At 43.1% G+C, this 22,991-nt stretch overlaps 1 protein-coding gene across 1 annotated transcript; it reads right to left on the bottom strand.

The window, feature by feature from the left end:
- Positions 1 to 1,263: 1,263 nt before the first annotated feature.
- On the bottom strand, positions 1,264 to 22,977 carry LOC120827926 (uncharacterized). The gene is made up of 51 exons (XM_078098277.1): positions 22,818 to 22,977; positions 22,460 to 22,678; positions 22,099 to 22,263; positions 21,677 to 21,802; positions 20,948 to 21,163; positions 20,042 to 20,220; positions 19,716 to 19,818; positions 19,453 to 19,611; positions 19,155 to 19,317; positions 18,680 to 18,783; positions 18,401 to 18,580; positions 18,081 to 18,302; positions 17,695 to 17,874; positions 17,371 to 17,562; positions 17,064 to 17,213; positions 16,834 to 16,937; positions 16,257 to 16,459; positions 14,919 to 15,139; positions 14,640 to 14,786; positions 14,365 to 14,529; positions 14,066 to 14,217; positions 13,716 to 13,884; positions 13,424 to 13,532; positions 12,949 to 13,085; positions 12,643 to 12,768; positions 12,061 to 12,240; positions 11,407 to 11,631; positions 11,208 to 11,334; positions 10,906 to 11,105; positions 10,588 to 10,800; positions 10,324 to 10,469; positions 9,674 to 9,801; positions 9,418 to 9,562; positions 8,777 to 8,909; positions 8,478 to 8,642; positions 8,238 to 8,364; positions 7,930 to 8,141; positions 7,664 to 7,826; positions 7,382 to 7,470; positions 5,895 to 6,055; positions 5,621 to 5,735; positions 4,777 to 4,970; positions 4,655 to 4,688; positions 4,434 to 4,580; positions 4,004 to 4,336; positions 3,751 to 3,848; positions 3,571 to 3,677; positions 3,415 to 3,473; positions 3,153 to 3,184; positions 2,911 to 3,042; positions 1,264 to 2,546 (listed from the first exon to the last, which is right to left on the bottom strand). Exons 1-51 carry the CDS (start codon positions 22,933 to 22,935, stop codon positions 2,142 to 2,144), a joined length of 8,079 nt encoding a protein of 2,692 aa, XP_077954403.1. The 5' UTR covers positions 22,936 to 22,977; the 3' UTR covers positions 1,264 to 2,141.
- Positions 22,978 to 22,991: the final 14 nt, after the last annotated feature.

The following is a 22,991-nucleotide window of genomic DNA, read 5'->3' as shown; positions in this document are numbered from 1 at the left end:
AGGACAGGATTACTGAGAATGTGGATAAAGGCTTTGAGATTCACAGAAATATCTAAAGGCATTACCTATTATTTATTTTCTCTTAGCAACAAGATGAGTAGGACACGATTCCATGAATGTATTTTTATATTACTTAAACTTGTCCATATATAAGTACAAGTGTGAAAGTGTTACACGAAGGAAGCTTCATATATATATATATATATATATATATATATATATATATATATATATATATATATATATATATATATATATATATATATATATATATTAATATGCACAATATGCACAATAATGTATGAGAAGATGCTTATAGTTGTTGGAGCAGATTTTCATGTAAAAAGGACAGCAAAGAGGCAGCTGAGTGCACTCTTGTGTTGTTGTCAGCATTAGCAGTAGGCCAGAGAAGCAGACTAAATATGGCAGGCTTGGATGAACCACATCCTGCAGATAAGGAAACCATAGAAACAGTAATGCAGTGCCATGGTGACGAGAGACCTCCTTAGCGACAGACCACAGGCTTAAAACAGGAAGGCTCAAACGCAGCTCTATATTTTTTAAGAGCTTAATGTTTTGACTTAGTCATAAAAGAAAATCCTCTCAAAGAAAATGATTTAACATATGTATTAAATCATGTGCTTTTACACTCTGTGTTTTTCTGTGTGCAGCTCAAAGGGGTTTCACAGCAGGTGATGAATGAAGCACTTTTGCGTATTTTATGGTAAATGCATCCCAAAAAAGGGTGCATCAATTCCAAGACTGGAGAGCAAGAAAACAGCATTCACCAGCAGTTGACACATGAGCGTGTGTTAGTGAGAGCATGTATGTATACATACGCGTGTGCATGTGTACAGGGCCAGTTTTGGGTCAGAGGAGAGCAGATTTCTAGGGATTTGGAAGGATTTCAAGATTATAACATGATTAGGCAGACTGCCGTGGATGAAACATGTTGGAAACTGAGATGTAAATCTTGTGGGGGTTTGCTAGAAAAAATATATACTGTATCTTAACGTCGGAATTTGGTTTATCTCTACAAGCATCTTTCATATGCATTCTAGATGCATCTGTATCTGTGCAGCACTCTATGCAATTATATAATCCATGTATTGAATTCACAAATGTACACAAAGAAATCTGCTATTCCAATGCAATTAAAAAAAAAGGTTTTGCTGTGTTTATACAACAAAAGACAGCTGATTCTTGACCCACTGTTAGAACTTTAGCATTTAGCATTGTATTAGAGTACATGGCAGACCTCATGGAATATGTTTTGTATTTAATTTGGATATTTTGCAATCGTATACATATAGTATTCAAACATATATACACATACTGTCACACACAAATCACAAAAGACGGTGTCTAAAAATAACACTTGTGTTGAGCCCAACAACTAGAGCAAACATAACGCTGTACCGCTAATGTAGAAACACAGGGCTCAGGAGCCGTGTTATATGATGCCTTGTCTCACCGTGAGGCCAAATCACTAACACATAGCAGCTAATCTAATTGATAAGGCGTATAATCTCAAGGAGTCACTGAACCACACCCCTCGTACGCACACAAACACATACACATACACACACACACAAATCTACAGGGCAATGCCAAATTGCACCTCGGGGGAGTTGTCACAGAGCTCTAAGCTAACACTGATAGTAAGTGAAGACTTGTTCCATCTGACCTTCTGATTTGGCCCGCAGTCCCCTGTAGGAATACTCACTTTCTATTAAAAGAACCAGAACCCTGTGCGTCAGACAAACCGAGGAACCCGAGTGAGGAAGGAAGCATAGACCTTTCCAGCAAGATTTTGAATGGAGCTTTGAGATGAAGAAAACGGACAAACATGAAATACTTATGAAGACAGAGGTTGTCACCGCTACAAAAGGGAGAAGTGTTTGTGAGTAAGAAACAACACAGAAGCACATTTTGAATCTACCGAGTTGAAGATTATCGTCTTCTTTAGAATATGGTAATAAACAGAACACAATAAGTCCTGCCTGAGAATTCAAGATCATACATTATTAAAAACAACACACTTAGCTCTGATTAAACATACAAGAAATTGTATTATTCTGTGCATCAAAACAAACGTGTACCAAAGCCTCCTGCACCCTTGGGATACAGAGACACGGCTTCTAGCAGTCTAGTGATGCGTCTGGGTTGTTGCTCTGGACAGTGTCACTCATCAGCTGGTCAGATATACGACTCTCCGGTTTAGAGTTACCGGGACCTCTGCTCTCTGCTCTTTGCTGGCTGTGACTCGTGTCAGATGGAAAACTGTCCGGCCGCTGGCCGCCAAGCGGACCCCAATCAGCTACGCCAGGATAATGGTCGCTCTGCTCCTGCTGAGTGGCGCTGCTGTCGGTTTGCATGCGGCCTCTTGTTCCATTTTTTGACTCGCTGTCACGCTGCTGGCTCTGTCTGATGTGGCCTAATGTCATTTGGAGCTTGTTGAGGCGCTGTGATACATAGGATCTCTTCAGCTCCAGCAGGATCGTTCCATTACGACTGAGACTTGGTATGCTCGTTGGTATTGCCTGCTGCATGAGAATATTAGACAGACAGTTGTATTGTAAACAATATTTGGCAACGAATACATTGAGTAATGCACACAGTCTCAAGCAAAGATTATTTTCATGCATATTGATTCATACATTTTTCTCTTCAGTCACTGCTGAAAAGGAGCAAATGAACGTCTGCACAACGCTTGTATGACCAGATCAAATTGATGTATGAATGTAAAATAAGATTTATATGTATGAAATCAAAATCAAAAATGTATGTCAGCTCGTAGGAAATAAAATACTTTCTCTGAGACCTTCAGAATGCAATTTAATTATCATGCAGATTATTTTCTTGGTTTATGTAACAGTAAGTAAAACGTGCAATGTTCCAGATAATTACCACAGAATGGTTGCCAGCTCCATTTTCTCTCTCCTTTAGCCATGTGCTCATTTGAGCTCTCTTCTGTAGCTGCACGCTCAGCTGCAAGAAAGACTCACTCATTCGGTCAATTTCGTCTTCTATGCAGGACATCTGTAATTGAGGATACGGTGAAGTAACAGTCGTTGTACCGGGAATTAAGTGACTACGTGACTATCTACTACTTTAATTAAGATCATTTATGATTTATAAGTGATTGATACCTGCATTGGTGTCCCTTTTGGTGGCAAACCTGCTGACGATGAAAAAAGACTTTAGATTCTCCACAATAAATACCTTCGGTGAAGGTCTCAACGGAACCCGTTGATTGAAAAAACAGTAATTATTAAATAGAGTGTAACAGTTTCTGGACCCAATAGTTTGGGTTGATTAGTATGTGGCATTTACCTTTATTTTTTACATTGCGTGGATAGTTGTGGTCAAAGCAATTGTTACTGTATAATACCCTAACTTTCTATCTCTTACCTGTGTTTCTGTCCTCAGTTGAAATCTGTTTGAGGTTTGTCATAAGCTGTTTCTGAAGTCTAAATTAGAGAACAGGTAGAATATAAATATTTATTTACATGATTTTGTTTGAATGGCATACTATTTATCTGCTGCAATTTTCTATTTCTTACCAACCTGCAAGCTAAAAGGTGTTCGGTAAACTGTGGTTCAGTGGGAATTCTAGTGTTGAGAAACTCTTCCACTAATGCACTATGCTGCCCCTCTGAAGCGTTGGAATTTGACTGAAAAAAAGCATCAAGGATTATCTACCCCTGCAGTAAAAGGATGATGTTTGAAGCTCATATAGCACCTCACCCCTGGTGCGTTCCATTTGAAAGAAACGTTGAACAGCTGAAGGCTTAAAGCTGATATTGCCTCATGAAGGGCTTCCATGAAACTCAGAGGTTTGGATCCTGGATGAAAAATATAGGAAGGAAGATAAATATCATATCCATACAAAAAGGGTTACTTTGTGCTTTATTGCTATTGTACTGTGTTACACAAATGATGCCAAACAATGGCACAATATTGGGTGTCAGGGGCCTCTTCTATAACTCTGTCTTATTACCTGACACTATGTAGGCCATGGACTGCAGAATGAGGGCGATGAAATGTCCAACGTGATGAAGCTTTTCCTCTGACAGATAAAGGATTTGATTGGATGCATCAAAATAAAAGTCCCTTGAACAATGTGTCAGCAGACCCTCATTTGGGGAAGATAAAGGAACAGGTATCGACTTGGCCATTAGGAGAAGCACAGGGGGGAACAGGTGGCTGTTCGCAAGCAACTGCATCACCTGGCAACCGAACAGGAAGACGGCTGAGTGTTGCACGGAGAGGTTGTCGAGGGCAGTCGGGATAAGTTGCCCTTCATTGTTTTCCTGGACAGACTGTTCTGTAGCTGCTGGGAGAAAAGGAAAAAACTTGATATTTGACATAATTTGTTTTTGCAATCATTGTGGGTTTTACTTTTGAGTTATTTAATCAGGTTTATGCACCAATGTGAGGCTGACGGTTAGACTCCTCTGTGGTGAGTTTGTGTAAAGACTGTTGGATCTCGTGCAGGGTCTTGAACAGAGGAGATGTACTGACCAGTCTGGACAAGTTGTGGTCACTGAAACAGGACTCTGTGCTCGGTAGATGTACTGGGGAAGAAAGAATCATCTCATTGGGCTGATTCGTCGATCACTGATTCTTCGAGACTTGAAAAGTTCCGTACCTGGCTCTGCTTTGATCACATTCGCTGACGAAAACTTTGGACATAAATTGAAGGAAGGAGTCATTCTCCTCTTAATTATTCCAAGATGAGCATGCTACAGACAACAAGTTACATTACAGTACCTGTGTATAACACATGTTGTCACCAGATTGTCTGTATCCAGCTCGTGGTTCACATTCCCTGGCATCACGAGGACCAATGTGACAGTATGGAGGGGCGGCTAAATCCTGGTTCTGCCAAGCTTCTCCCGCCAGCTTGCAGAGAAGAGCTTCTACTGACTGGAGTACATCTCCTAGTAATGCTGTAGAGGTCTCAACTGTGTTGAGGAGGTTATCAGAGAATTGAAAGAAAAACATTAGATAACCAATGTGACATTTTTTAAACCACAATAAGGGTTGATTTAAGGGTTGATATGAGCCTTTAGGGCCAAAGAAAGTAGTTGAACACTTGTGTGTGTTATCCTACATTATGTAGGATATATTATGTGACAGGACATAAAGGAATAGTCTGATATATTGGGAAATGCTTATTTACTTGATTAGCAAAGTATCCTAGCTTAGCTTACAGGCTTGACACAGGGTGAAATAGCTACACTGGTACCATAGTACACCAACCAGCCCTTCTTAAGATCACTCAACAGGTTATACATTTTTTGCTCATTTAAATCTTATTTAATCTGCTAATAACCCACATTGGGACTTAAATAGTCTCTTTGTGCCAAGTTGCGTGAACAGGCCGCCGCTGTATATTAATCATACAGAGGAAGAGGGATCGATCTTCTTGACAAGAAAGAAAATGAGAATACTTTCAATTAACACACTGTTCATTTAATCACCTTGGGTTTATGATTAGACATTTAAAACGTTTTCTTTATTAATATAATATTGCCTTCCCGTTGACCATGACTTTGACTAAATTAGTTTCTTTACAATAAAATCCAATATCATTATGAACATGCAGCTTCACCTTGTAAATCTCTCCCTCTTGCACTGCAGTCGAATGGTTTATTCTTCATTGCATTATGGACAAGCAGTTCCTTTAGAAAGCTTAGTTTTCTATGATCCATATTGTCTAGGACATTCTGAAAGAAAAATTAATATGTCACATTTTTCAGGAAGTCCTGAGCATTAGGTCAAGAAAGAATTTAGTATGAGCTAAATTCTTTCTTGACCTGATGATTTGATGCCTTTATCTCACCACATCAAATTAAAATCTGAAAAGAATGTTTGATAAAACTCACCTTGAGTGTTTCAGTCTGTTGACAGATGTTTCTATAAAACTCCTGTGTGTCTTTGCGGTGTCGGGCCAGTTGTGAGGCGATGTGTAAGTTCTGATCCTCCAGTTTGTCAAACAGAGTCTTGACATTCAACTCCTCCAAATCGCAGCGCCCTGGAACATTTCCTAAATGGGGTCAGTAAATGGCAATAATTGGTCAATTAGAAATGTGCCGGGGGAAATGTGTCATTATGCCATCCTTAAGAGCTGGGGAGATACACTCCTGATGATTGGCTGCACCTTGAAATCATATGGTTGATTGAGTGGGCAAAATAAGATTTCAGTCAGGATGGAGCAACTCAACTAGTAATTACAGTGTGGTATTGGCCATTATTTTCATCATCATTAATCTAATGGGGAACAGGCCGTTTACTGCTACCTGGTCATGCGGGATGGTTTTATAATGACTGGGTCAATGGACTTTAAAGGCCCTATCAAGCTGCATGAATAACTTTATATGCACTAAGTGAGCCACATTGAAGACAATTCTACCTTTAACTCCTTTTGCTGGGAAACCTTTGGCCATTTGGCTGACAAGGTGCAGAGTGCAAAGAAACAAACAAACAAAGGCAATGACCCAAATACTATACTTATTGACCGTATTGGTGGAAAAAATATAAAAACGACTGTGTTGATTTAGTTTACTATTAATTAGTTTAGCCATGGCTGTATGGCTATGTAAAGTAGACGGTTGTAGTGCCTACAACACAAGACAGAAATTTCTCAACATTTACTTGATGGATCACCGTGACATTTGCTAGAGGCATCCATGGTTCTTAAAAGATAAATCGGACTGACATTTCATGACATTATCAGATCGAGATTTCATTTTTTCCAGGTGTGAATAACCTGCAAAATGATTCAACATTCCCATCAGCTTAAGCCTCATCTTTACTTTTAGTCTGGTGAGATGAAAAATGACAACATGCAACACTAAACTGGTGAACATGGTAAACATTGCACCCGTTTAACTCCATTGTGTTGCATCCAAGTACGGCTCCACAACTGTAGACTGGTGTGATGTGTGAACTGCTGTCGTTCCAGCTGAAAGCAGGGTATGCCCTGACATACAGTACATAGACAGATAGACAGTGGATTCATATCCACCAGCAATTACGTTATTCTGCCCCGGAGAGAACAAAGGTCACAAAGAAGATCCATCTATCCCAGGAGCCATGCCCCTCTTTTATATATCTATATCTTGATATCTGCATGCAACCTACCCAGCCTGTTTTCCCATGACAGGGTTTATTCGTTTTCACTAGGCCCTTCTCCCTAAAATGAGAGATATTCCGCTTTGCACTAGTCCTGCTTATCAAGACGATTCTTCAAGATCCCTTTTTAAAGTTTTCCAGGGGCCAAACTTGTGTATTCCTCCACAACACCGTGACTTCCAGACATTACCAGACCGTATTTCCAAAAGGGCTCGATTGACAGCACAAGTGAGCTTACCTCCTTTTGAAACAGCGGGCTCCTCGGCTTCTGCTCCCTCTCCTTCACCCCTACTACCTAGTAAGCCACCTACGCTTGGGACAACTTTGCTGAAACCCAAATACAAAGCCACACACATTTTTTGGTTTTGTGTCCTCTTACAAAGTCTATATCTAGTGGAGAGCTTGACAATGACAATAAGACATTGAGAGAGGAAGGTGACATGAAGCATGTTTCATCAAGATGAACAGTATCAGTACCAGGATAAAACAAACCATCCGTTCTGCCGTCACAACAACTCACTTGTCTTCACTGCAAACACAATCCACCGGACAGAAGGGCTCCCCGAGGCTGCGCCACTTGGGCTTATACCTCCATTGGGAGACGAGTTTTGCTTTACCGGGTCGCAGAACTATCACGGTGGTGGTCAAAACCACAACGAGAACCAGCAGCAGACCAAGGACCCCTGAACACAGTGAGCATTGTGTCATGATGAATTAGCAAGCGAACTTACAACAGCCATGCACCTATTCAGTGGGACATTGACAGTGAGCAGTGATGGTAAACACCTGCTATCACTCCCCAGTCAGGAAGAAGGTTGAGTCTGTGCTGCTTGATAATCCCGTGCTTCACCAGCTGTGCCGGGGTCATGGGCTGGAAGACGGAGGCCCGAGGGTCACAGACTGTCCCCTGATCACTGACCACCACCACCATACTCCGCTCTGGGACGGCGCTGTCGACAAACGCGTACTTCCCAGCTGCTGAAAACACGTGGGCAAACCTGAGGAAAAGGAGAGGAACACAGATGAGTTTGTGACATAGCAGGGATGCAGTATGAGAAAAATGAGGCTCTAATAGCAGTACAGACTCAACAAACCTTGTAGAGTTCAAGTTGGTCTGCTTCATGAGTATCTGCAGTCGTCTGAAGGCACCAAAGTCCCAACTGGGATTACTGTTAAACAGGTGGTCTTTCTGATACACTGGAAAGTGGCTCCGATGTCGGTCTAACGGATATAAAGTCTAGTTAGAACAAGTTTAATGTGTTTAAAACACAAAAGGAAAAGCCCTGTCCATTTGGATAGATAAACAGCACAAAAGGAAATGAAATCTGCAGTACCAGTGTGGTTGATGGTGAGATGGAAAATGAGCATGTCACCCGAGGACAGACAGACAATGGGGTTGGGGATACGAGGAAGGACAGCTGTGTCAGAAGCATCATAATCCTCGGCATCTTCCATGTCTCTCCTCTTTCTTTGTCTTGTCTTCAGGAGTTCAATCGGTTCTGAGTAGAAGAAAAACAGTAGCTCAAGGTTTAGACAGAAAGTTCCTTTGAAACAATACAAGATCAAGAAATGAAATGGCTGGATTGAAGACGGAAAATACAATTAATCAATGTGACTACTTGGGTCTAGTCACCTGACAGAAAGTTATTGATGAGCTCTTTCTGTGTTGGAATCCAACCAAACACGCCTTCAGGATCAAACTGGATCAAATGGATTTTACCAATACCCTTTGCGTGGATATCTGGTCCTAAAACATCCATCACAGTCTGGGAGCAAACAGAAACAAGCTCAATAAGAAATGCTACTGCAGCAGCAAAGAACAGTACATAAATTAAAGAAATAAAATACAAGATATCAATAACCAACTTCAAGAGACCATCTCTCTCATTGAACTGACAATGCAGCCATTTGCTATTGACAGTGTACACAATATTTGAGAACCAATCACAAGAGATGGCATAATTATCCATAAAGTTATGAATTTAACTGATGCTGAACAGTGCTTTACACAGTGGCTGTGTTTGTTATACTACAGTATGTGCAGTGATATCTGTTTTGGATTTTGGGGCCTTTAAAACACATTTTAATGGGAGTTTTCCATTGCAAAACATGTATTTTATGGTAACATAATGTGCACAATTTTCTGAACATCTTCCCAAACATTTGTTTACTCATATAATGTTAATCCTATGTAAGTATTAGGTAAAAATAAATCCATTATCTGTAAGGTATGGCCAATCATCATTAGTCAAAGTCCCATTATTACTCCCTTACCCTTGCCCACACCATCTTGTCTCTTTCTTTTAAGCTGAGCAGCAGGTGCCCGTCTGGTGAGATCTGGGCGGAGAGCTGAGGTAGTGTGAAGAGGCAGGACGTGTTGCAAAGCTCTTCAGCGGACACATATCGCTCACACCGGCAGCTGGGGCATCAGCAGCAAGCAGATAAGAGACAAAAAGACAGAGTGAGGGATTTTTAGTGGTAAATTACTTTTCACGGATTTCCTGGGTTGAAAAGTAATAATTATATTCACATGCCCATCGCCACATCCAGAGTTCCTCCATGTTGTCCACAGGTTGTATTGCAGGAGTGGAGGGAAGGTGTCACACACTCCCTGGATGCTGCCAGACGTACCTGACCAGCAGAACACCGTCTGTTCACCTGAAACACACAAACGTACACACACACACACACACACACACGCACACGCACACACACACACACACACACACACACACACACACACACACACACACACACACACACACACACACACACAGACCTTTCTGGTTACATCATTATTGATTGAAAAACCATTCACTGATTTTGAAATCTTTTGCAAAAACAAATTATAGAGGAAATCGTCAATCCATTTTTTTTTACATGTTAATCATTTAGTCGTGGTGATTGACTAAAGAGTTCAGATCAGTTATTCACAGGCCTCTGGCAAACTTCAACATGAGACTTTCAGTCAATCAAAATTTCCAGTTGCATTTCTGTAAAAACACTTGAAAGACATTTTTTATGGATGTGAATATATTTGGTATAGCTGTCAAAAGTGCATTGAGATAATTTAAAATTAAAATGTAATGACAACGGATAGGACCAAATCCATTCATTGTTACTTAACTCTGCTGCCTGATATATAAATAAATTAATTGATGGCAAGAACATCCAACTGACCTCAGGCTGGCAGTCCAATTCACTGTCAGAGGTAGAACTTTTGAAGTCCAGTTCATTGTAGAAGATGAAACCAGTTCTGCACAAACATGAACCATCCGAGTGCTGAAATGCCCGATTCTTACCGATACAGGTGCAAGAAGAAGAACCTGCGGAAACCAGTGTGAAATCAAATCATTTCAAATTAATACTTGACTCAATACACATATTCATTATTCAAATACAAGTATTTAATGTGTTATTGAGAAACATCTGATCGGATCGAACCGGCTATTGAGGTGGAGGAGCTGCCACAGGGGAAGCAGGCCTTCTGAGCAAGCAGGTGGTTGAAGGTGCCAGCTGGACACAGGTGACAGTCACTCAATGTCTCAGCATGAGTAATGTTACCAAAGAAGCCAGGAGGGCAGGCTATTGGTTGGGCGGCTCCCTTTGGACAGCGATACCCAACAGGGCAGGGGGAACTTTTGTAGTCGGTTGTACCTGTGGAATTTAAATATATGCACACATAATTTGGAGGAAGGCAGCGAATAAATATTGTACACATTGGTTGAATTATGGAATTATTCGTGGTGGTAAGCAGAGGACCTGGAGAGCAAAAGTATCCCGGTGGACATGGAAGACATTGCAGGATGGGGGAGAGGTACGGGCGATAAGTGCCCCCCTCACACACACGACAACAGCTGTTTTTGGATCCTCTGAGGTCGCTGGTGTTGATGGGCATAAACCCCCCCTTGCAGGACCTCATGAAGGAGCTGTTTGCTGGACAGTAGTAGGGAAAAGGGCATCTGTGGGGTATGTTAACAGGTTATTTATAAAGCTTTTTGTTTCCATGTCAGTCAAGTATTTTTTCAGCCACATTTCTGTTTCAGGACCTCTCATGCACTCACAGTTGCTTGGGGGTGTTGTAGGTATGAGATCCCTCAGGACAAAGATACCCTTTGGGACAAACTGCAGGCTCATCAGTATGAGGTCCACAGTATGAGCCGGCTCTGCACAGACTCTCCGAGACTGCACCTGGGTTGTGAGTTACCACATGCAGATTTTAATACAACATGCTAATAGTATAAACCGTGTTGATGAACTTACCAGTTGGGCATTGATAGGAGGCCCTGCAGGGGATCCCCTCCACATTGGGCCTCCCTGTTGCTCTCGGATCTGGGCAGAAGGTTCCCCCCGAACACGGTTCACATTGGCTCGGTGAAGCAGCTCCAGGACGGGGCCTTTTGGTGCCTGCAGGGCAGAGAATGGGGGGTCCAGACCCGCTGCACCAGAAACCAGGCGGGCACCGACTGTTGGAGTAGTCTGTAAGCCCTGGGAAATAAGAAGTGTCTTTAAAAAATAAAAAAATAAAACTAAGAGAAATATAAATAAAAGCACATTTGCTGTATCACACGTTGAGCAGGAAGTTAAATTAAAATCACCTGAACCATTAAGCCTAAAACCCAAACACCCATAAAGGTATTTACAAGGAAATCTTAAAGAAGTTTTTTTCTTCCATCCACCACTCAATTATCACTATACCCTTAGGCATCACACATTTTAAATTCATGATATCTCCTTCTCTTTTATCTCAGGCACGGACTGACTTATGCATTCACACACCATTCACTTTGATCTGTCCTACAAATGTAAATCCCAAACAGCAAGAGAGAGAAGGAATTGTGGATGATACACCTCTATAAATTGCAGCCACAGGCAGTATGAGAGTGGTTGTGGTCAGTTAGATGCAGTGTGTCACACCTGTTCTGTTACAGTGAGAACCAGGAGGGCAGGGCAGGCAGTCACCCTTGCTGCCTGCTCCCGGTAAAGCTCGATAGGTGTACAGCGGACATGGCCTGGGTCCTGTGCCTCCATTAAAGTCACTTCCAGGCAGACCGTCACAGTAATGCGCGGGCGGACACGGATGAAGGACTGGGTCTCCTGTACAAAGATAAATTCTCAACTTTAAGGAAACGGAAAAAAAAACCCTCTTGCATTGTATTTGAGGAATCACTTAAGGGCTTCAGCTACATTTCAATTCTCAGCCTGGGTTTTTTATCCTGCTAGTATCCAATTAGATTTAGTTTACACATGAGACTTAACATAACTGCAATTCACTGCATGGCGGGACAGCAAGCAAGCAGTGTTCGATACAATGTTCTTATTTATTTCATCTTTCTCTCATCAGTGTTGCAAACTCAACTGCCGGATTCCCTCAATCCTCAAAAGAATGTGTCCCAAAATGCCTGAACTAAATTATCCAATTATTTTCATCTTAAACGCCGGATAACAGTTACTACAATTACTTCCAAATACTCAAACATGAAGAGCACCAGCTAATACCCGGTTTACACCAATGCTGAGGTGGGCAGGGTAAACAGTCAGGTAGGCTGGCACCTCCCGGGGAGCTTCTGAAGGTGTTTGCAGCACAGAACTTAGCTTCCTCCGTTCCCTCAGGACAGTAAAAACCTGGAATAAAAATACTTACATGTGGCAACTACACATTTTACAGATAGTACAATTAATAACTAGCTACGCTAATAATTTAGAGAATGTATCACAAAGTAGGAAATTGATGTAAAAGATATACAAATAGCAGTACTTATGTATAACAACATGTGCATATTTTTAACAATGTATGTATTGTACCTGGTGGACATGGTCCAGCACACTGCATGCCCCACTGGCACTGTGTCATGTTAGACAGTGGCGCCTCAGGGGTGACATCTGCACTGCCAGAAACACAAAGATAGCCCGCCGCGCACAAACCCTGGATCCTACCAGCCCTGAAGAAAACATACACAAAATAATATACAAAGATATAGACTTCATTACCTAAATGATAATTACATAGTTTCTGGTATTTTTACCTCCCATTATTTTCAGGCATATTTAAATTTTAATTTGGTTGTTCAGTGAATCATGACTCCTGCAATTGTGTGTTTAATCAGAGCTCAGAGGTTTTTGCCTTTTTTTCTCCTTTGAGCATGTCTTTGTGTGTGTATGTACAGGATGTGAATCTGCCTTATTGTGTGTGTGTGTGTGTCTGCCTCTGTACTCGAACGTGTATGTGAATGTGAGACATGTGCATGCATATAGTGGGGCTGTGATGCATCCAGAATACCTGCAGAATTTCCCTGGAGGGCAGGGTAAACACTCTCGCTCTTCTCGTAGTCCTCCCCGGTTTGAAGGAGTGTATGTCCCATTGGGGCAGAGCAGAGGCACCATTGTGCCTAAAGAAAAGGATGCAGCAGAGCAGAGACTTACAGCGCTATTTGTTGTATAGTAATTACACAATGAGAGCAGCGCATAGACCAGAATGCATTTTTGAGGGGTTTGCAAGGAATGGTTGGTATAATGTTACTTAGATTAAATCACCATTTGCTATCCCCAGTTATTCAAAACCTTTAAAATACCTGCAGGGCAAAATGAGTGTGGTGGGCAGAGCCATGGCTCTCCCACTATGGCCTCCTCACAGTAGAACCCAGATCGGCATGGGACGCAGCCGTCTGAGCCCGGGTTTGGCTGGTACTCTCCTGTGGCACAAGGCAGGGGCAGAACGGAGCCTTCTGGACAGTAATGGCCCTAGTAGAGAAAGGAAATGCCAAAAGGGTTAGTGCATCAAGAGATTCATAATAATGCACATGGCACAAAATTCTCCTGGAGAGACGCCGTTAGGAAAGCAATACGAACAATGGAGAAGTCGCAAGAAGAGGGGAGACAATTCAGTGAACGAGGGTGAAAAATGAAAAAAATTGACCTTTACCTTGGGACACAAGAAGGCATATGGAGTGGTCGAGGAGTAGTCAAAAGGGCAGTAGAAACCAGCTGCACACGGGCCACTGGGGCTAGCAAGACCCTCCGCAGAGCAGTAGTGACCAGCGGGACAGGCGGAGCAGCTCTCCATGGACACCCCTCCTGCAGGACGAAAGAAGACAACAGTAGGACCTATTTCAAAAGCAAGCCCCCCCCGGTTAAAGAGACGCTGTGGATATCAAATCATTCAATCATCAAAAAAACACATCATTCATAATAATGACTTGAATATAATGAAAGTAGTTTTACCTATGGTTTTGCGAATACTGCCGAGAGGGCAGGGAATTGGGGCGAGGCACCCTGCTGGGCAGTAATGGCCCACGGGGCAAGGGCCATTCCCTGGGGAGTTGTCAGAGCTGTGCGGTGTTGGCTGTGTGGCTCCCCCCGTGCAGAAATAACCCTGCAAACAAGAACCTACAGAGAATAACAAAATAAACATTTTGTTTACTGTTTGGTTCTTAACTAAACCAGTGAACCAGGTGTGTGTATTTTGCTAAACGGGTAAATTCTTTGTGTCTGCTGACCGTCTGGTGTTGAGGCTCCGTATGAGCTACAGTACACTCCAGAGGGACAGGGTGTGCACACAGAGAGAGAAAAGGCTCCTGTCTTGTTGCTGAAAGTCCCCAACGGACAGAGCTCAGGCAGCACGGTCCCAGCAGGACAAAAATGACCTAGGAAGAGAGCACTTTTTAAATATTGGTGGATCATTATCAGAAACTTGCCCAGTGAACAGTATCGCTGCTGTATGCAAAAGGGTAAATAATCTGATTTTTATACTGTAGGTTGGTTTTCACCGTCCTCACCAGCTGGACAGACAGAAGGCTCTTGAGTTGCTAAGTAGGAACACATGAACCCTTTGGGACATATTAAGCAGTGAGCTGCTCCAGTGGCAGGACTGTACGTGCCGGTCTCACAGGGCACCTCACTTGCTGAGCCAACGGGACAGCTGTGGCCCGAGGGGCAGAGGTAGCCATGGGAACCGTCGGATGGGGTGGCACTGGAGCTGCCACCCAGGCACACATACCTGCAGCCATAAACGGGGAAATCACAGATATTCAATGCTGCCATTAGTGATGTTGATTTGGCAGTGATGACGTATGAGTTCATATTTTCATTGGGAAGCTTTCCTGTTTACAGAGTCAATTACTCTTTTAAGTCATTTCTCAGAACTTGTCTTAACCAAAAATGTGGCACGTTTTGTTGATTTGCGGAAAACGATTCCCAAACAGTTTAGTTTTACTGTATTATTATAATACATTACATAAAATTCACTTTGTTAAAAAAATCAAATCAATCAAAATTGATTTGATTAGTAAATTGACAGGACAACAAAAAACAACGTATACAATGATATGAGCACAAAAACGCACCTAAAGCAGTTACCACTACCACTACCTTATCAGTTATTATGGTACGTATTCCTTAGTGATTAATGTCAGATACACAAGTGTCTTTGAATTGCACTAAATTAAAACGCGGTTTCTCCCAAGTTAAATTCTTCTCAAACCCTGTTTTGTGTGCAGCTAACAAGATGAATGAAAAAGTGACAAACAGCAGCAGTGCTGAGAGTGTGGTTCTTATCTTGCTGAAGACACCCACTCCATTTCCTCTTGTGACTCTCAGGTGAAATCTGCTGTCGTTACCTGTCTGATTTCTTTGTTTATGTGTATACTTTTGGCAGTGTGGGTTCTCTAGGTTCCTCCCGGGGTCCGCAAACATGCCACTCATAAGTTAAATGATGAATCCAAATTGTCCTGAATGGTGTGGATGTGATATGGAATATTTGTCGGTCTCTGCGTGTAAGCCCTGTGATAGTCTCCCCATCTGGGTCAACTCCGCCTTTGCCCAATGTCAGCTCGGGTTGGCTTCCCTTTCAACCCTGAACAAGATAACTGGTTAAAGATAATGGATGGATGCGTATACCATTTAATCTATGTTTAAATCCTACACATTAATCCAAAATATTAAAGGAAAACCGAAAGCAGGAGAGAAAAAGCTTTACATATCAAATCATTTCTTGGCCATTTCCTCTTCAGGACCAATGAAACAATATAAATAAATACGAACAACTAAACAAAACGGTGTGTGAGAGTAGCGAGATTTGAAAAAAAAAAAAAAAACATCAAAGTAGAAGTATTTACCCAGCATGACATGGGGGTGCAACGGAGAGCTCTGCTATTGCAGGCCTGTCACAAAACCGTCCAGGGGGGCAGGGCAGGCATCCATCAACTCCCCTCAGTCCATGCAAGATGGAATAAGAGCCTGCCGGGCAGGGGAGGGGATAGCCGCTGCCAGAGGGGCAATAGTGACCTGGACGACAAAGGTGTCCTATGGTAGAATTCCCCTGTGCAAAAATGATAACAATAGCGTTAGTATTTTTGGTGGCATCATTTCCTAAGAGTGCACATTAGTATATACAGTATAATGCATTGCCTTTATGCGTCTTAAAGTTCACTTATTCCCTGACCACAATTTTGTGTGCTAGTGGGAATTCAGGGTTTATGGAAGTCCTGGAAAAAAAGCGATAAATCAATAGCACCATCAAAACCATGAATAATTAAATATGTAGCCGACATCTTCTCAACAGATCTGATTTTCTTCATATAATTATTAAGTGAAAGGTCACAGGTTCACCAGTTCCATTAGGACTCTTTGTCTAGGAAAAAAGAACGAACCATCATCACCAGGTTGCAGCACTACAGAGAACACAAACAACACCTGATAAGCAGTAGAGTTAGGGCTGGTTGAACCAGCAGGACAGTAGTAGCCGGCCTCGCAAGGTCCTGTTGGCTGCGACAGACCGGGTTGAGAGCAGAACATTCCTGGAGGAAACACCAGCAGCATAAAGTAATCAGCATATTTCAAATATCGTGAATTCACTGTGTATGATTCATTTTGTGTTGTGGTTTTAATTTCATTATGGTTTAAGTTATTAATTCTTTCCACACCGGCAGGACAGGGCAGGCAGGCGTCGGGATCGGAGGCTCCGAGTCGGTTCTGCACAGTGCCAGGAGGGCAGGGGAACTCTCGTCCTAGAGACATCCCCGGAGGACAGTAGTATCCAGCGGGACATAAGGAAGGCTGTATAGTACCTTTAACTGAGCCACAACAAGAATAAACACATATGATATTGAAAGCGAACAATTAAATGAGAAACCATTGGGCCCAGTGCCGTAAAATGAATTACAATCAATAAACGTAAGTTATTGAAAATTGAATGTGAAGAAAAAGTCTCTCTTAGAAATTGTTTCCTACCTTGACAGTAGTACCCAGGTGTGCATGTAGTGCAATTGTCTTGATGTATGTTTCCTGTTTCAGAGCTAAATGTACCTGCAGAACAAGGGATTGGGACCAGTGTCCCTCTGGGGCAAAAGAAACCAGCAGGGCACAGAGCCGTATCTGCTCTGCTGGAGCCCCAGTCGCAATAAAACCCTGCCCAGCAATCCCCTAAAGCCGGAAAAGGGGAAACCACACACTATATTGAAAGATGTTATCTTTAAAATCCATGAATTCAAAATAAACTGCAGGAGGAATGAAAAAAACCCAACATTCGCTTTGGGTGTGTTTCATTTAATCTACCTGCTGTTTGCCCCCGTTGGCAGAATTTCCCGGGTGGACAGAGAGATCCAGTTCTGTTGTCAGTCGGGTTGGGCACTGTGGCGCCCATCAAACACAGAAACCCAGCAGCACACGGCCCCGAAGGCTGAACCAACCCGTCAGACCCACAAAACTGACCCGCTGGACACACAAAGCACTCACCTGTCAACACACATCGACAGCTTTGACTTTAGTCCAAACAGAACAACAAGCTACCTGCCAGATGCATCAGTCGCGTCTCTCACATGGTTGCCAGCTGCTAAGGTTTTCAACGTGGCTAAGTAAACTACATTTTAAACGTTTTGAAAAAAAAAGATTCTACGGCATCTTGTAATTCCACTTCTGTCACAGAGGTTGAGGCCTTTTACCTGTGGAGGTGAGACCGTGGCGGGGGCTGTAGGTGCCTTTGGGGCAGGGAAAAGGGTGACTGTCTGGATTCTCCCTGGGACATATGTAGCCGGCCGGGCAGGGCAGAGGGCTGGAGACTCCAGTAGGGCCTCCCATGGTGGGGCTGCTACTCGGGTACTGGCAGTGGAACCCAGCAGGGCAGGGATCACACTCTGTTTGGCCCGATAAATCCTGGAACCAGCCTGGTTCAAAGACATTCAAACAGTGAGTCATTTATACACTACAAAATAAATCAGTTATGCCGTTATATTCGCAATATTATTATTTCATAATTAAATACCAAGAGGACATGTTTTGCAGTAATCTTTGCTTTTTCCTCCAGTCTCATTCCGGTAAGAGCCAGTCGGACAGGGTGTGGGAACACTGCTGCCCTCTGCACAGTAGTGGCCCGCGGGACAAACACTTCCAGATCCACTTGACATTGGGGCAGCAGTCTGGGATCCCTCTAGACAGTAGAAACCTGAGAGAAAAGCCTTCAATGAAACGTTGTGATACCACACCTTTGATACTGATGTGGTTATGCGTCAGACAAACACAAGTTGTCGTTGTTATTTGTGACCTGGCAGGCAGGGCCCAGAGACTACCGAGAGGCCGATCTCTGAACAGTAGAAGCCTGGAATGCAGCTACGACACTGGGACTCCTCCACCAGCCTGCTCTGCTCACTGTGGAAAGAGTCACATCAACCATAAACCACTGAAATAATAAGGGGATTTTCTTTCACCTGGATAACAATTGCTCATTATTACATCACAGAAGTCACTCCTTCTCACTACCGCAATCTGCCTTTTCATCACACTTTTATATTTTCTACTGGCAAAGCAAAAGGTTAAACAAGGAAAATCATCCATCTCTCTGGATTCAATTTTACCTTCAAACTTTAATCCATTACCACTACAAACAATGTTTAGTCTCCATGTAATGTGTTGCTGTAGTTTGGAATTAAAATTCAAAATGTGTCTCATGAATAACTCGGTTCACGGTAATTAGAGATATGGATATTAGCACGTTTGTAGAGATATTGCAGGGTGTGCACCTGAATGTTCCTTTCGGGCATGCTTTTGGAGAAGAAGTCCCCACGGAGCAGAAGAAGCCGGGAGGGCATGGGAAGCCAGTCACATTATCGAGTGGTGAAGATTCAGAGGCTCCGCCAACACAAACAAACCCTGCAGCACACGGCCCGCTGGCAAAAGTCCTCCCTTTAAACAAATATCATTCAACCAAGGCTTTAATCACCTCAACGACAGAGCAGCCATTAACTGTTTCTGGAACGCTTCTATAAAGCAAGGTAGATACATCCCAAATTACTAATCACAGGAGGGGCTCCATTGTACCTGTTCCTTTGCAGTACATCCCAGGGTCACACATTGAGCACTGCCACTCTTCAACCAGTCCTGACATGTTTCCGTAAGTTCCAGCCGGACAGGGATGTTGATTTGCTGATCCGCCGGGACAATAAAATCCTCTCTCACAAGGGAGTGGATGGGTCACTCCTGACGTACAGATATGGTACGGAATGAAAAGGGATCTCTTCTGATTAAATCTAAACATCAATTACATCCACGTTCCGGGTCGTTTGTCCACCGATCAGCTTTACCTTGATCTCGACAGTAGAAACCGGAAGGGCATGTCTCACAGCTGCCGCGGCCTTGTCTTAGCTGGTAGCTGCCGGGGAGGCAGGCCTTCTGTCTGATACTTCCCTGTAGCAACCATTTGATCGATTTCCACATGCATCATCGGGCATCAATAACAGAGACCGGAGACAACGCAGGAACAATTGTGAGAAAGTCAAGAAAAACACGGAAACAAATCAGTTTCAGTAACACACCACCAGTGAGAAGAACGACCCATGCGCAAACATCTCATACAATATTTGGTAATGATCACAGAAAACAGCTTGAAGTATAATACTGGATGGCTGACCTTTTCACAATAATGTCCCAGTGAGCAGACATGTTGTTGTGGTCTCTCGGAGCTCTGTCCCTCAGGACAATAGTAGCCTTCTGCACACTGCCCACTTGGCTCAGCTATTCCTCTCTGGTGGCAGAAGTGACCTGGGGGACACATCTGGCAATCCCCCACCGTAGACCCACCCAGGGAACCTGATGGATAGCACAAAAGATGTTGATTGGTTAAAATATTGACATACTTTTAAAAGTCTTGAACTGGTTGCTGTGCGCACAGTGTTTGTTGACTCGCAAACCAACAAACAGAAGAAATCCAATCATATAGATGTTAATTTAATGCAGAGTACATACCTATCCCCTCATCAGATTCTAATTCATAACCACAATTAGGTGCTACAGAAGGTTTTAATAGGATCATTGTTGTTCGCAGTGAGACCAGAATACCATCACACAATTAAACCACTTTGTGATTGAATTTATTCACAGGCGCCCAAGGGGGAGAAAGCGGCTTTAATGGAAGTTTTCACATTCTTCTGCATCACTGAACTGCAACGATAGATATCAGGTCATGTGAACTAAACATCAGTTTAGTTCAAGGACATTAGAAGGAAAAACTGACATTTTTTGCAACAAAGAGGATTTGTCATTATGTTGCTGATTAGTCATTCATCATTAATTCTTAATCACACTAGATCTCCTGCCTCGTAGATGTACTGCCCACCAGTCAGGTTGCCTTTATTATCCAAAATGTATTTTCTTCATAATTATTTCTGATCAAATTCTTTCCAGGAGTTACTGAGATTTTACTTCAAAAGCTTCCAGCTGTTACCGTCGCACAGGCATAAAAGAGCATAATTGAATCGATGAGATTAATAGATGAATCAAAAGAGGACAGCTTTATTTCGTAAAAGGAACGTCTCACTTTTTATGGTCCCAATGGGACACGACCGAGGAAGAGGAGTTCCGGCGGGGCAGTAGTGTCCTGTGGGGCAAGGGGTGGCATGGGGGTTCAAAGAGCCTTTGGGACAGTGATATCCTGCAGCACAAGGCCCTGCAGGGGCCTCTCGCCCAATCTGGTCACAGTAAGATCCAGCTTCACAGGGCTGGGGGTAGGAAGAGCCCACGGGACAATAGAAACCTTTAAACCAGACACAGAAAGTATCAATGAAGTAAATTAACTTCTTTCAGACATAAGTCCAATAAGGAGGATTACTGTCTTTTACGCTCCCAATTCCCTGTAGAGATGGAGTTTTTTTTCATACTCATTTCTTTTCCACACTCTATTATTGCTTTTTCAGATGAGGTAATCCATTTGAATGACCACCAGCGTTAAGCCTGAGCCGCCAACACAGAATTACTGTAGCATGAAGATAATTTCATGATGGGGTTTAACTGGTACATAATAAAAGCATGAAAGAAAATAGCAGAAATTCATCCTCTCTAACTATCTTGTCTGGATTTAAAATTTCAGTCAATACATGTGTAAATAAAACCAATGACCGGGTCTTTAAAGCTGTAATATGCAGTGCGGACTGGACAGATCAGATAAATTGTAACAGCATGTTCAGTTAAAAAAGGACTATGTGCGCCTGAAGGAATGAACCACGTATCAAATCAAGCTCACACACGTTCGCTGTCAGGAAGTACCCACCCTTAGGGCAGATGTCTCCTCTGTACGAGGAGCAGCTCCGATGTGGACTCTTGAGGCACAGCGGTGAGTGAGTCACCGAGCCCGCCTCCGTCGCCGTCACCACTTCGATCCAGTTAGCGTCGCTTCCTATAAAAAGGATGTTGAGGATAAAGCATGAAGAATATCTGATTTAATATCTTTGTCTTGAGAAGAGGGATTTAACAGTGTAGACTGTCACGGAAAGAACATCTCTTAAAATGTAACACTGTACGGCAATGATTGATTGTAGTATTCTTGAGGGGAAGGTCAAGCTACAAGGTGTTTCTTTATGGTGCATTTATCACAACACGTAAGGCTTTGCTCTCTCGTTAAATAGTTTGAAGGAATATATGTACCTGCACTTTAACAGAAACATGTATTGTGTGATTGCAAATATATCTTACCAGAACTACTGGAATTATTGAAGCAGGGCAGATTGTGAATCCAGAGTGCGGCGTCTTTCTTTGTGGTGTAAACCTCCAGTATCTCACAAAGACAGCTGAACACAGAGGCTCGAGGCGTGGGGCTATCTGCCCCTCCAGAACAAAAGAAACCTGCAGAGCACAGACCTAACAAAAGGAGGTTTAAGAAAGATGTAACGACGATCCATCTTGCTGTATGTAATGTAAAAATAGTGCTGATGTTGGCAGTGATCCAGAACGTGAACCTGTACTTAGTTGTAGTATACAGCTGAAACACACAATGTCATGGATTTTGCACAATTGGCCAAATTTCGCTCTTGAAAAACGTGTCCAAATCACCCACCTGTGGGCTGTGAGCTTCCAGGAGTCGGGCAGTATTTCCCTGGGGGGCAACGGTGACAGTGAGAGCGGGCAGAAGCTCCACGCTCTGGGAGGAAGCTGCCGACAGGACATGGTTTGGGTGACCCGCTACTCCCAGGACAAAAGTGTCCTACGGGGCAGACATCTCCATAAGGCTGCGAGACAGGGGAAGGCTCCGTGGATCCCAGGGAACAAAAATGTCCTGTGGTGCACAATGCAGTTTGATATTTAACTGACAACACTGAAGCATTCAAGAGAAACCGTGGCTTAATGCATAGCCGAGATACAGGGGAGGAAAGACAATCAGATGGGAAGGTCGTGGTGTTGCTGGGCTGTACGACCTGGGCTGCAGGCTCCGGACGGCTCTGTCAGAGCACTGCTGTTACAGAAGTAGCCAGCGGGGCAGGCGGGGCAGTCCGTCGGGGACGTAATGCCAGCCGAGGGACTGACGCTGCCCATCGGACACGCCGATGGCACGGATGAACCCCGAGTACAGAAGAAACCTGGCCAAGGTG

Source organism: Gasterosteus aculeatus, chromosome 1 (genome assembly GCF_964276395.1).
Source record: "Gasterosteus aculeatus chromosome 1, fGasAcu3.hap1.1, whole genome shotgun sequence".
Taxonomy (NCBI): Eukaryota; Metazoa; Chordata; class Actinopteri; order Perciformes; family Gasterosteidae; genus Gasterosteus; species Gasterosteus aculeatus.
Note: the sequence above shows the minus strand (reverse complement) of the source record. Positions and strands in the feature narration are given on the sequence as shown.

Coding starts and splice junctions, on each gene's coding strand:
- LOC120827926 (XM_078098277.1), bottom strand. CDS start 22,935: ATGGGCAGCGTCAGTCCCTCGGCTGGCATTACGTCCCCGACGGACTGC. Junction 8,365..8,477: donor TCTCACCATCAACCACACTG/GTACTGCAGATT, acceptor TATATCCGTTAG/ACCGACATCGGAGCCACTTT. Junction 4,689..4,776: donor ACAACATGTGTTATACACAG/GTACTGTAATGT, acceptor TTATGTCCAAAG/TTTTCGTCAGCGAATGTGAT.